At 40.1% G+C, this 14,403-nt stretch overlaps 1 protein-coding gene across 1 annotated transcript; it reads left to right on the top strand.

Moving 5' to 3' along the window:
* Positions 1-6,244: 6,244 nt before the first annotated feature.
* On the top strand, positions 6,245-13,971 carry LOC137268607 (uncharacterized). Its single transcript, XM_067803179.1, has 4 exons — positions 6,245-6,363; positions 12,071-12,148; positions 13,146-13,253; positions 13,753-13,971. The coding sequence occupies exons 1-4, from the start codon at positions 6,322-6,324 to the stop codon at positions 13,897-13,899; spliced, it is 375 nt and encodes a 124-aa protein (XP_067659280.1). The 5' UTR covers positions 6,245-6,321; the 3' UTR covers positions 13,900-13,971.
* The last annotated feature ends 432 nt before the right edge of the window (positions 13,972-14,403 follow it).

The following is a 14,403-nucleotide window of genomic DNA, read 5'->3' on the forward strand; positions in this document are numbered from 1 at the left end:
ATCGATGGTAGAAACGACAAACTATCGATGCATCGATAATGTTTGTTACTATCGCTATCGATAGTTTAGTAATTGACTTTCGCGCATCAAAATATGTTTATTAGATATTTATGCAGTTTTCTAATTTAGTATTGTTTTGTGCATACTTGAAACTTCATTGGGCGTATGTTTTGACCGTTTACTTGGTCTAGATTGCAACTTTCCTGTCGGTTATTAATAGAGATTGACACTATTTTATGCCCTTGGTATCTGGTGTAACACGTGAGGTGTCTGTTGTAACACGTAAGGTGTCTGTTTAACGTCCTTTTGGTGTGTAACTTGTTTGAGTGGCATTTAGAAGTTGAGACATGCAAATTAGAACAATATTTTAGAGATAACAGCTTCTTTAATTGTTCAATATTGTTCAATGGTACTGTTTGTCGAAATGTCGCAACATGTGAGGTGTCTTTTTAGCTTCTCTATGGTATCTATTGTAACACGTGAGGTGTCTGTTGAGGATCTTTGTGTTGTCTGTTGCAACATGTGAGGTATCTGTTTAGGATCTTTGTGTTGTTTGTTGCAACATGTGAGGTGTCCGTTTAACGTCTTTGGGGTATCTGTTTGGAATTTTTGTGGATTCTATTGTAACGTGGCATCTTTACGGCGTGTGTTACTAAGTGTTAATCTGTATGATGTCTATTTAGGATCTTTATGGTATTGGTTGTAACATGTGGGCTATATTTTAGCATCCTCTCAGTATCTGCTGTAGCGTCTCTTTTGTCTTTTGACATCCTCTTGTATCTGTAACGCGGTGTCACGTACTCTGTTGAGGAATGCACTATTAATAGTCTGCGCTGTATCTTTCAGAAGTAGCGTTGTGCCTTATCATTGTTGGCCTAATGTTCCTAATAGGCTGTGTCTTGTTTATAAGGCGTTCAGAGAATACAAAAAAGTAAATGGCTCTTGGAGTGAAATGCCCGTGAGATGAAGATGTGGACAATGATGCATATGCTATGAATGAGGTGTTCTTGTTCTTGTAGATAGTGTACATCTGAAATGTGAATTTGGCTTATTGGTCATCACACCCTCATTGATACACTCTACCTGTGAATGAAATACATATATGGTACAAGTAACATTGCGACGTAGTGTCAAGTGTGATTGTCTTGAATTTCTAATCAGGAAATATATATTGAAGTATTCGTTTTGTTTCATCCCTTTAGCGCGTTAAATCAGTATTGATTTTACATTCCATTTGTGAATCAAAACGTATACAAAAATATCACAACAACCTTAAACATAGAATCATTTCAAATATAAATGTTTTTGTTCGAGATTATTATTGTTATTATTATTTTTATTATTACAGGATATTTACATGGCGCACATATCCATGCATCTAGTGCTTGCTCAAGGCGCTGGTGTATGGTTCCCTCGATCACTGGATGTCATTCGGGAGTATACAACTCTTGCTGCCACTAGGAGCACCGAGTTTTGTTGTGGTACTCTCATCCTAACGAGACACATAGTAACAGTACTTTGTCCACGTTTACTGCACGTTGCTGTACCCGCAACTAGGTGTATGCACGTATTCATGTGGCCACCATCTGGTGATATACCAACGGATTCGTGGGTTCTTTTAAGTGCACAGAGTTGTGTACTGTACACTAGGGGTTGTGTACTGTACACAATTGGTTGTGACAACACTACAAGAGTCTGCACACAATGTTGACTCCAAGTTTTTTACACCTGGTCACAGGTGGGTTCGTTCCCATCACCACAATCTCGCTGGATCACTAGCCTGGCGCTTTAGCCAGCTCAACCAGCTCGCCCACCGCGTCCTTCGTAGAGTTAACACAACAAAACAATCAAAACAAAAATTATTTTCAACAAAAACACGAGTCAGTATGATAAAGTTATATCTTGTCAATATATCGAGTCATGGTTTTATCTAGGATCTTAACGACCAGTTATAAAGTTATATTTATGTTCCAAGTATCATTTGGTATAAATTCAAATAAAAAGGAGTAGACTTCGTTTCGTTTACGAATGGGTAGGAACTTGATTTCATTTGTAGAAAACTGCGATGCCAAGTTTCATTTGACGTTCGCTCGTCACGCCGAAGACCCGGGTTCGATTCCCCACATGGGCACAATGTGTGAGGCCCATTTTCTACTGTCCCCGTCGTGATATTCCTGGAATATTGCTAAAAGCGGTGTAATACCAAAATCACTCACTCACTCAAATGTAACGAATGATTAGGAATTTTTGTTTCAGATTTGAATTAATTGGGAATTTCAAGTTTTCACCCATGTTTGCTGTGTGTACATGACGCTTTCACCTTTAGGCTACCCCACCGCCCCGGAATATACCTGTGACAATTATATGAATCATGGATAATCATATCTTGTATTGTTTATTAATGTCATTAAATATATCATGGACCGAAAAATAGTCCATAGTAAATGCTGTGCAATAATATTTTTCTATAATGTCTAAACATATAAGATTAACCGTGGTAGGAGACATCTAACAACTTACCTACTTGGATGGGTATTTTGGGTTAGTGAGTATGGTTGTACGCCACTTTAAACAATATTCCAGTAATATCAGGCCAGGGCACATCAGAAATAAGCTTTACGCGTTGTTTCCATGTGGGGAATTGAACTCGGGCCTTTACCTGAACCACAAGGCTATTCAACCGCTTCCTGAATACATGTATTCTGAATGCAAATGAGTCACATACTCACAATATTTTTCGGGTTGATAACTTTGATTGGAGAATATTTACAAAAACATGACGCACGTGGCCATGAAACTGCAGTACGAATTTTGGAGTTCCTGTCACAATGCGTGGATGAGAAAATACCTTCCAGCTTCAGTTTTAAAAGATAATTTCTCTTTGAAACGATCGCAAAATAGAGATTAGGTTTATGACAAGAACAATGTAGATTCTGTGTATTGTGATTTGTTACTTACCTATGTACATGTAGTTAACAAACACGAAAGTAGCACGACACTTACCTTGTGGCAATAACAGTGTTGCAGATAAACATGCGCCCCTCCTTAGACCAAATACTTGGAGACGGGCATCTCGACACAACGAACGTGTGAACGCGTGTACTGTTGTCATAGCTACCGTTATGATTGAAATGACTGTCTGTTTGTGACGCCCCGTGCATAGATACGGCGTCTTGTTCTAGTTCGGTGAGTAAAACGGTCCTTCAGTGCCATTACCGAGCATTCATATACAGATGTGGATAAATTTCATGAATAAACATGACTGAACATTCAGAAACCATCATTTCATCCCAAAATGTCAAATCAAAGATACTGTTAACCTATAAGGCAACGATACATGCCAACCTGTTATAAATGTGTGTGTGTGTGTGTGTGAGTGTGTTTGTTTAAATCTGTTCGTGTAAAAAAGTAAGGAAAATGTTGTGCCAAACACGATACGTGTTGATTCCCAAACTGAAAGAAGAGTGAGTATGGCTTTACGCCGCTTTTAGCGATATCTCAGCAGTACCACCGCCAGGGACACCAGAAATGGACTTCACACATTGTACTCAAATGGTAAATGTAACCCATGTGATAGGCGTGACGAATGAGAGCTTTAACCACCGTCCCCTGATTGCAAAAGAAAGTCATACTTCCGTTCAATTGAATTGATAAATATAAATTAGGTTAAGACGAACGGGTCTGGTAATGGAATAGTATCCAGACAACCGTTTATATTTCAATATTACGACATTTCTTCTTTTCTTTATGTAGTATATATCACAATAGTACATTCTACAGATTGGCCTGTCCTAAATCTGTAGAAAGCTATGACTTTCGCTGAAATTGTATATTAGCTTTTCAGCCATTGTTGTTTAATCCGGCGAAAAGAAATATCTAACCCTCGATTTGACTTGACTTCATCTCATTGAGCACGGTAATTAAGTTTCATTATTTCATTCCACTTGTAAATTAAAACTTATTGAAAAAATATGAATATTATATATATATATATATATATATATCCAGTATATATATATTGAATGAATCTGTAGAAAATTATCATGTAAAATTTCATTGAAAAGTGCATTTTTAGCACATTTTGGTTCCTCCCCACTGCACAAGTTGCTTCGTCGCTGTTGCAAAGACATTACTTATCATAACTATCTTACAACTGCTTTCTGGATTCGCGTACACGGCACACTCTTCTCTCTTCTTTTTGGTCAATGCGTCAGAGGTTGCCATTGGTTACGCGGGAGTATTCACAAACTGTGAAATAGGTTGGGTGGGATTCACTCGATATTACTCAAACGGAAGAAGGGGTGTCAGGTACTGTTATGTCATTCTTGTGTGTCTAGTTACGGGAGGCTTGTTCAGAATCACGAGCGCCCGCAAGCGCCCGCGAACCATCGATCCTCACAGCTGTCTCGCCAAGAGAACATAGATGGCGACCGTGTTTAATGAAAAGAAAATCAAATCATCATCATCAGTTAGCCTCCACCTGATGAAGGGGCAAGTAATATCCAAAAAAAGTTGTGTAAACAATCAAAAGGTTGACATCCATAACATTTTGTCTTATATACATGTATAATATCATTCGTCACCACTCGCCCTTTCCGTAACCTCCAACAAGAAGACGAAAAGCTCTTCGGCTTGTTCCGGAATTACACGAGTTGGCCACGAATGGTTTAATGTCACCAAGCACTGGCATCCTTTCAGAACCCATGCGAGTTCTGAACACGCCTCTGTTGTACGTAACGCAGTCCATACTCCGAATGTTTACAAACAACTGGTATCCTCCATAGAGTCTTAGTGTATGAATTTAGTTTCGCACATAATTGGGGAAATCTTGGATTTGACCCCAAGATAAAAAAATCTGTCACGCTAAAGGGACGTTTGTTTGTTTGTTTGTTCAACCCCGCGTTGACAATATTCCATCTGTATGACGTCAATCTGTAAATAATTGAGTCTGAACCAGACAATCCCGTGATCAACAGCATAAACATCGATCTACGCATCTAGTATACGATGACATATGTCAACCAAACTAGAGATCCCGACCGCCAGATCCCGTTAGTCGTAGCATGGGCTGCTGAATACCAAACCGGTTCTTCCCGGGTCCCGCGCTTTATGGAGTGTGGTGGGTTGTTACCAGACAGTGAAAAACGGAACAGCCTTCGGGGTATGGGCAGGTGGAGGTCACACCTGTTTTTTGCTTCTGGCGTGCGTGAGAAAATTGACATGACTTTGCACGTGATTGTGACGGGGCGGCTGAGAGATTAAGAAAACACGTTTGTGATGCAATGGGAATCCTACAATGGAATCGGCGTTTAATGGAAATTCCTGTAATTATGGATATGGCTTTTTCTATTTTATTTACTTTAGATAATTCGTTTTCAACCTGAGTTGTTTGGCTGTTTTTAAATGCTTCTTTTTTGTATTTGTATTCTGTCAGCGAGTGAGTTTAGTTTTACGCCGCACTATATATACAGCTATATGGCGGCGGTCTGTACACAATCGAGTTTGGGCCAGACAATCCAGCGGTCAACAGCATAAGCATCAATCTCCGCAACGGGGAACCGATTACACGGGTCAACCAAGTCAGCGAGCCTGACCACCCGATACTGTTAACGTTAGTCGCCTCTTACGACGAGCAGAACCGTCTTTTATGGCAAGCATGGGTTGCTGAAGGCCTATTCTACCCTGGACCTCCACGGGTCGTATCTGTAGTTGTGTAGTCGTAGTTGCGTGGATATGTGCGCTACATAAGTAATACTATCCTATAACATAATAACACCATCTCAGTTTGTTCAGGTCGTAAAAATCTACATCACGGAAGAAATTATTATCTTTGCGGAATTATTCCCAAACCACATCAGAAAATATATATATTTCCCTTACATTTTTTCGATGAATATCAGCTGGTTGAATAAAAAATATGCGGATCATCGGCGATAAACAAACGGAATATTTCCAAATAATTACGTCTCACTGTTCAGTTAAAAATACATCCGACAAGGAAAATGAGAACACGACAGTATATCTGTGTCAACAAGGATATGAATGTACGTCTGAATGCTAACGGAAACAGGCAAAAAGCCACGATGACCGGAAACTGACCACAGGGTCATTCAGCACTGTAGTTCACCCCCCCGGACTTAAAGAGATTACATCACGGAAGCATGTTGTCGCTATGTTCAAAAACAAAATCTTCCGGCGCCGTAACTCGCCAAGATAAAAACCGCTGTGAACAAAGATTACAGTCAGTGACAGCTTTCGCTTTCCCAGAACAGGTAACCAGCATTTTTCGTGGACGGTCAAGACGAAATATCTGTGTGCAATATGTCTGGGCTTCTGTTCGTCTGCCTGTTTGTTGCTGTCTCGGTGAGTGACCATTTTATGCATCCACCTTCGAAACTGGAAATGTTTATTTTTATTAGTCATTGCATTATCTGTCATACTAAACATTGACAATCAGTCTCATTGTCGAACCATATTGAAAAACAAATGGCCAAAGCGTCTTACCAAACTCACTCACTACATCGCCAAAGAGGTCAGTTTGTCTTCTAGAAGTTGGAAAGCATGAGAAATTCTCAAGTATGTTACATTGATCTGGTACTTGATTTAAAATCCCTGTTGAATATAAACTTACATATTTGCTTCAGACTGCATTACCCAACAAAATTTTAAACTCACTTAAAGCACTCACAGTATGTATTTTTCTCCAAACACTTGGGGGAAACATGCAGAAAATTTCCACGAGGATCATGCATCAAATTGTTGAAATGCATGTACAAATATAATGTATGTGAACATCTTTATTGGTAAATGGTTTTCTTAAGAATCAGACAGTTTTTACTGAATAGTACCTCTATTTTTACTGAATATTTACTGAGGAGTTACCTCCCTTAATGTATGTGACTTGTGAGTAGAGAGTGCGTACCGATTAGAGCATTTATTTCAAACATATTGTACAACTGTTATTTGAAATTCAAATAAACGTTTGTAAAATTAATTTTCGATATGCCGATGATCTTTTCAGCGTTATGATGTTAGAGTTACAATACATAAATAGCATAACGTGAAAACAGTACCTTTAAACAGTATGAAAAGAATTGTAAAATCTAGTTTAGAACAGCTGACTTAAGTAAGTGGCTACATTTACACTTGTGAGTCTAAACGTTTGATGGGTAGTATATATTTCATATACCAGATGTTCAATATAACCAATTGAGACAGAAAATATCATGTTTAATGTGTGTTCGAAATGCATTGTCATGAATTGTCGCTATTGTCAGTACGATACCATGATACCATCGCGTTTAATATCGCGAGATGAGTGAGTGAGTTTAGTTTTACGCCGCACTCAGCAATATTCCATCTATATGGAGGCGGTCTGTAAATAATCGAGTCTGGACCAGACAGTCCACTGATCAACAACATTAGCATCGATCTGCGCAATTGGGAACCGATGACATGTGTCAACTAAGTCAGCGAGCCTGACCATCACACTCCGTTAGTCGCCTCTTACGACAAGCATAGTCGTCTTTTATGTCAAGCATGGGTTGCTGAAGGCCTATACTATCCCGGACCTTCACGGGTCGAGAACTAGGTAATAGCAACATAACACACAAGGTTTGCCCTGAATCATACACCCTACGTTACGCAGTAGCGTAGCGGTTACACCATCCTCTCAACACGCCGAATACCCAGCCTGGTTCTCTGGGTGTGTTGCGCCGGCGCAACAGACCCAGGGAACCATGCTGGCCGAATACCAGACTTGATTTCCTATGTGTTTTATTATGGAACCTATTTAGGATTTCCCCACTGTAAGAGCACTGCTAAAACCTAGGTCAAATCTGTCCTTGCTCCAAGGCTATACTGACGGACTGAATGGTAATCTTATCCTTATAATAAGGATGTCAGTACATGTGTGTCGAAAGGTATTGTATTTTATTGGGACCATTTGCTCATGCTAACATAATCTACCTATTACGATATAACTAATCATTACCTTAAAAACTTGTGCAAATTAATGTAAAGCTCCATATACTTGCAAATAAAGATGCCATTCTGTTCCCGACGTAATAAATATGAAAAAATATATTCATCGATTTCCTGGGTTACGTAGTCAGTCGCACAGACCCTGAAGCAAATTTATCCAAGAAAAGCCCATGCAAGAATAGAAAATGTGACAAGTCTAGATTCCCCTGGCTTCAGCAAATGAAGAAAGTCTCAGGGCTCCATTTCATTATATTGTTTTTTTTTACTTTGAACTTTGTTCAGTAAAATATGTTCATTTCAGAGACTAGTTGTTAGTCTGTCAGTTACATTACGAACGTAAATAGATAAAAAAAATAATGGTGCGTCTGTTATGCGACATTTTCCATCAGTTGCGGTTGCTCAAATCCCAGGCTTAATCTTTTTTCGTTGTTTTAAACCATCTTCATTTTCACAGTGTAATTAATATATACATTCGCATCAATGTACCAAATATACTTGGCACAATCTGATTACTGTTTTACCAAAACCGACTGTTAGGCACTAGAAGGTTATACAATGTAGTCACATGGCTTATCCCACCGGGTACCCATCTGCTGGGTGAACAGTGGCAATATTGAACAAACTCCTTTGTCTAAGGGAAGATCACATGTTCTTCTTTGTGGGACAGAACTGTAGTGTAAGAAAGTCTCAGGAGTTCAGGTGCCAAACACGGTCATCCACCCAAGGTCATCATGGCATACTATGTACATATAATGCGCCTGCGTTCGACTTGATAAAAAGATTACGTGCACGTATAGCTAGAAATGAGAATTCTGTGATACATATTGACACACAAAAGAAAATATACACGTTGAAAAGTTGTGGGTGCTGATCAGAATGTGTTGGCTGTATATTTTAGCTACAATATATTAAGTAATTCCAGCCAAACAAAGCAATAGGGACCTGCACTAAACCAAAGCTGTGGGTTCGAGAAGTTTTAGGACCGACGTTAATTTCGAGCGCCGGATGTCAATTACTGGGTATTACAGGTAACAGTACTTATTTTGCCTCACACACAAATGTCGCTTTCTAATTGCGCGTACTTCTATCATCATCAATGTACCCAGCTTACAAGCGAGTAACTTTTTCCATGTAACCCGCTTAGAATGTACTTAGTTCTTTATCTCGAGTAACACTGAATCGCGAATGAAATACTAAAATTACCGATGTTTTTGCGAATGCAAATCGATGGGAGGGAGATAATTCTGAATCCGTTTCTTGTCTGCAAAGTATATCGATGGCGACAAAAAGTTTTGTATCCGTGTTTCGAACAGTTCAAAATTAACACTGGGGTGTTCGGAGAGATAAGTTCGTTGTTCATTGGTCTCTCGGGGTAAATGCGTTGATGTATCTTCAGGGCTCAGGGAATATCAACAAACATCGAGGGTATATTAACCCATGTTCCCCTAGTGACCAACGATCAACTTATTATGTATCATATCAAAGAATATTATGTATCATATCAAAGAATATTTCACAACGGGCATTTTGTATGCTTGTACACTTGACGTTTTATTCTTTGTTTTGTTTGGGCTTTTCAAATTCATTTCTTATCTATAATTTCTTTTGTTCGTAAAGTTATCCTTTTTCAACTGAACAGACAGCTGTTGAGAGCTGATATCTTATCTGTTCAGTCAGAAAGTAATCGTGAATGACATCGCGTGTTCTTATTTCAGAACATTGCATGTACTGCTTGAACAAAGCACATGTGATACATGTGGGTTCACCATAAGCAGGTGGGTTAGTTCAGACTTGTCTATGTTCACCCAGGAGACAATGGTTAACAATAGGATAAATCATGTAAGTATTAACCATCTAGAGTCTCACAGACAGCTAGGGTTGTCCGGTTAAATAATAATCAGACTGTATCGTGCCCCTCCTTGGTGTGGAATTCAGCGCATTACAAATGCTCTTATTGTTACTGTTTATCATTTTCATATAAGCATATATAAAAAGTATATCAGAGGGTGGTTACGGAGTATTTAACCTCTTGAAGTTCTGGGTTAGAAGTTCTGGGTTAGAATTGGTCTTCTGTAAGCCATGCTTGTCGTAAGAGGCGACTAACGAAATAGGTAGTTAGGCTCGCTGACTTGGTTGACACAGTCATGTCATCGTATCCCAATTACGTATATCGATGTTCATGCTATTGATCAATGTGGTCCAGACTCGATTTTTTACAGTCATGTAGCGGGAAAATTGCAGATTGCGGCGTAAATTTAAACTCACTCACTCCCTCTTATAGTATTGAAAAATGAGGACAACTCGGTTCTTGTTTCATATCACATTTCAAGAGCGACATTCTAATTTCTGATAATGGAACACAGTCATGCGCTTCGACGAGAGGAACTATTGTCCTACTCACTATGTTTACACAGTCGCTGTATTAAGACGACCCCGCGGTCTCGAACTCTGATAAGTCGATTTTTTCTTATGAGTCAGCAGTGCCGAACAAACAACGAATTCGTGATTACGTGTTCAGGCATGTTCGTGTAATCAATGACAAAAACAAGCATGATGATTAACAGTCACGTCACCAATGGCAACAGCTGGGATTTATGAAATAACGGGTCAGCGTTTCCCATTGACCTGTAGAACCCTACACGCCATACCGCTGTTGGTTATCGAACAGAAATCAATTCTTTCATTGCAAACCCTTCAGTCCTAACAACGTCTTCAGCAACTCATGCTTGCCGTAAGAGGAGACTAACGTGATCGAGTTAGCCGACTCGCTGACTTGGCTGACACTTGTCATCGGTTCCCAACTACGTAGACCGATGCTCATGCTGTTGATCACTCGTCCAGAATCGATTATTTACAGTCCCACGTCATTTTGATGCAATATTGCGGCGTAAAACGTAAACAAACAACCAGCCAGCAACAAATCCCCAAAAATACCGTGCATGACGACTCTTCTTAAATTTTCCCAACATTTTGTTCTACAGAAGAAATACTGACGTACAAATGAATGTATTAAGACCATTTTTGGTGTCCCCCGCTATGATATTGCTGGAATATTGCTAAAAGAGGCGTAAAACTAAATTCACACACTCACATACAAACGAAACAGGTCAAAGTTATTGTGTTCGTAAACTGCCTCTTGACACACAGCAGAGACATGAACGCAGAGAAAGAAACCTAACCTTACCTTGGAATTGGTAATTTGAAATTGTCGGATTCCTTCATGGCGCGGTACAAACCAATATCTGCTTCGACGATCTCTTCTTGTGTAGTTGTATTAATGTACGTACAGTGAACTACGCTTGTAACGAAGTCATACCCATCACGTGTTTTGATTCGTCACAACCGTAGATCGTTTTGCGCATTTCCACAAACAGCAACTGACCAGAAGACGTTATAACCGTCTGTTGGTTATAGCTGTCACTTGGTTATATCCGTCAGATGGTTATAGGCACCACTTGGTTATAGCCGCGAGTTCGTTATAGCCGTCAGTTGGTTACGTCCGTGATTTGGTTAAATCTGCCACATTGTTTTAGCCGTCTGCTGGTTATAACAGTTAGTTGGTTATAGCCGCCACTTGGATTTGGCCGGCAGCTGGCTTTAGCCGTTAGCTGGTTATAGTCGTCAGCTGGCTATAGCCGGTCGTTGGTTAAATCCGTTAGTTGGGTTTAGCCGTCAGAATGATGTTCATTGCCGTGACTTGGTTTTAGCCGTCAGTTCGTTACAGCCATCTCTTGACCATCAGTTCGTTATAACCGCCACTTGGTTTTAGCCGTCAGCTGGTTAGAGCCGCAAGTTGGTTATAGCCGTCATCTGGTTATAGCCGTCAGCTGGTTAGAGCCGCCAGTTGGTTAGAGCTGTCAGCTTGTTAGAGCCGTCAGCTGGTTAGTGCCGCCAGTTGTTATAGCAGTCAGCTGGTTAGAGCCGTCAGCTGGTCAGAGCCACCAGTTGGTTATAGCCGTCAGCTGGTTAGAGCCGCCAGTTGGTTATAGCCGTCAGTTCGTTACATCTATGAGATGGTTATAGTCATCAGTTATAGCCGCGAGTTCATTACAAGCTTTGTATATTAATTTCCTTTTGACAATTTCAGGCCCAGTTCCTGCCCATCTTCCAAGGGGACTACGAGAACACCATTGGCGAGTATAGATTTCAGTTTCATGACGAAACGGTAAGTGTTTGAGTTTAGTTTTACACCATTTTTAGCAACATTCCAGCTACATGGCGGCTATCTGAAACTTATAGGTTTGGACCAGAAAATACAGTGATCAACATCATGAGCACAGATCTACGCATTTGGGATACGATGACACGTGTGAACCAAATCGACAGCTTCAACACCCGATCCCGTCAGTCGCGTCTTACGACATGCATGGGTTGGTGAAGATCAATTCTAATTAAGATCTTCAGAGGTGCATTGAATCAAGGGGCTAGTGAATGAAAGTGTTTATTGCAACCTAGTAGTGTTTGGGAGTTCTTCTACATTCCCTGTGGTGAACCTTTTGACGTTATGTTACTGCAAGACAAATTTAATACCAAATGTTCCGAATGCAATACAAGTCACCTTATGAAATACGTTTGAAAATACGTATTAGAAAACGAATTAACAGATAATTATGAAACCGAAAGGAAAGGATTTTCTCAATCTTGAAAAATGAAGAAAACGATGCTTAACTTTCTTTCAAGATGTATATTTCAAGGTATGACAATGTGTACAATCATATGTCATTCACTCAGACTTAAAGACATATATCTTCAAAAATGGTGTGAGAAAATATCTTTGTCAAGTAAATATTTTTATTATCAAAAATTAAAAAATAAGATTGATTGATTGGTTGACAAATGTGTCAACGTTTCCTAACATAGTTTGTTCTAAAGACAACAGTTTGTTTAATGCCCTAATATCATGATGACCGTTTGATAAAAAACGAGCCTTGGCCAGACAATCCAGTGACTGACATTATGTTTACATAATTGGGATCGGACGACATGCATCAACCAAGTCACCTCTGATATCAAGCATGGGTTGTATACACAGGTCGAAAGAGGCAACATTGCATTAGAAGTAGAAGCATACAATTTTCCTGCATGCTGTATGTTTACCTGGGCATGTTTATTGATATGTTTACCTGGGCATGTTTATTGATATGTTTACCTGTGTGTCGCAGCACCTGCTGATGATCATGCACAGCCTGGACTGCTACGTCACTGATGTCCCTGCCGGTTCGGACCTCGAGAAGAAGTTGACTGACCCCACCTCCCGTAAAGCCTTCTATGTAAGTTTGATTGCTTGATTGTTGTTTGACGCTGCTCTCAGCAATATTCCATCTATATGGCGGCGGACTGTAAATAATCGAGTCTGGACCAGACAATTCAGTGATCAACATCATGAGCGTCAATCCCAGCATTAGGATACGATGGCATGTCAACCAAGTCAGCGAGCCTGACCACCCGATCCCAGTAGTCGCCTGTTCCGACTAGCAATTTCAAAACGGATCTTCACAGTTCTATGCAAGTGTTCATTTCATCGCGACGGTATGAAAGAAAGCGCTTTCTCTGACAGAGATGCGTCTGTACCCTACACCATTCAAAGACATGCACGTCAAGACATCACAGAAGGCTATCGCACCCACTAGACTCTACCCTAGTAATCTCTAATACTCCTTTTCTCGGGCTAAGTTAATCTCTAATGTCCCTCTTTTCTCGGGATACATTTACCTCTAATACCCCTCTTTTCCCAGTCTATATTTACCTCCGATACCCCTCTTTTCTCAGGTTAAAGTCATCCCAGTGATCGAGGCCGGCAACGACATGACCCGGACAACGCTGGACAAGGTACACTCCAAGTATAACGATATGCTAATGCGGGCTCTCTGCTTCAGAAGTGAGATGTTCAACCTCGACCTTTCAAGCATCGTCTGAATCGTAGAAAACATAATAGTCACCATGTCTCGCTTTGATACAAGTTTTGATAAAATTATTTAATTATTAAAAGTCTTTCTCCCTCTGCGGTTAAATTCCAAATGCATGTAAATGGAAAACAAACTCGAAAACATCGGCTCTTGTCGCATTTATGACAGCGTAGTACACCTGCAGTGACTTCTTTTGCTAGAAGCATTAATTCAGGAGACATCACAAAACTACCTCCCACGTACCCTTGTGGGTAATGAGATTGTGTCTTCAACACCTTCAAGTCACTACAGTTCTCCGGGTATGACATTAATGGTTTGCTGATGACCAATACTTATCAGAATCTCCACGACGTGAATTGAACCAGTGAAATTAGCAGTGACGAAGTTGTGAGAACCGTCTAAAACCACATGACGTGCAAAGTTGAATCTGGCCACAATTCCATTTTGAAACGTACAAAAAGAAGGTTACAGTACAGGGGCCTGTTTCACATAACTCTCGCAAACGTAAGATCTT

The sequence above is a fragment of the Haliotis asinina genome, chromosome 16, assembly GCF_037392515.1.
Source record: "Haliotis asinina isolate JCU_RB_2024 chromosome 16, JCU_Hal_asi_v2, whole genome shotgun sequence".
NCBI lineage: Eukaryota > Metazoa > Mollusca > Gastropoda > Lepetellida > Haliotidae > Haliotis > Haliotis asinina.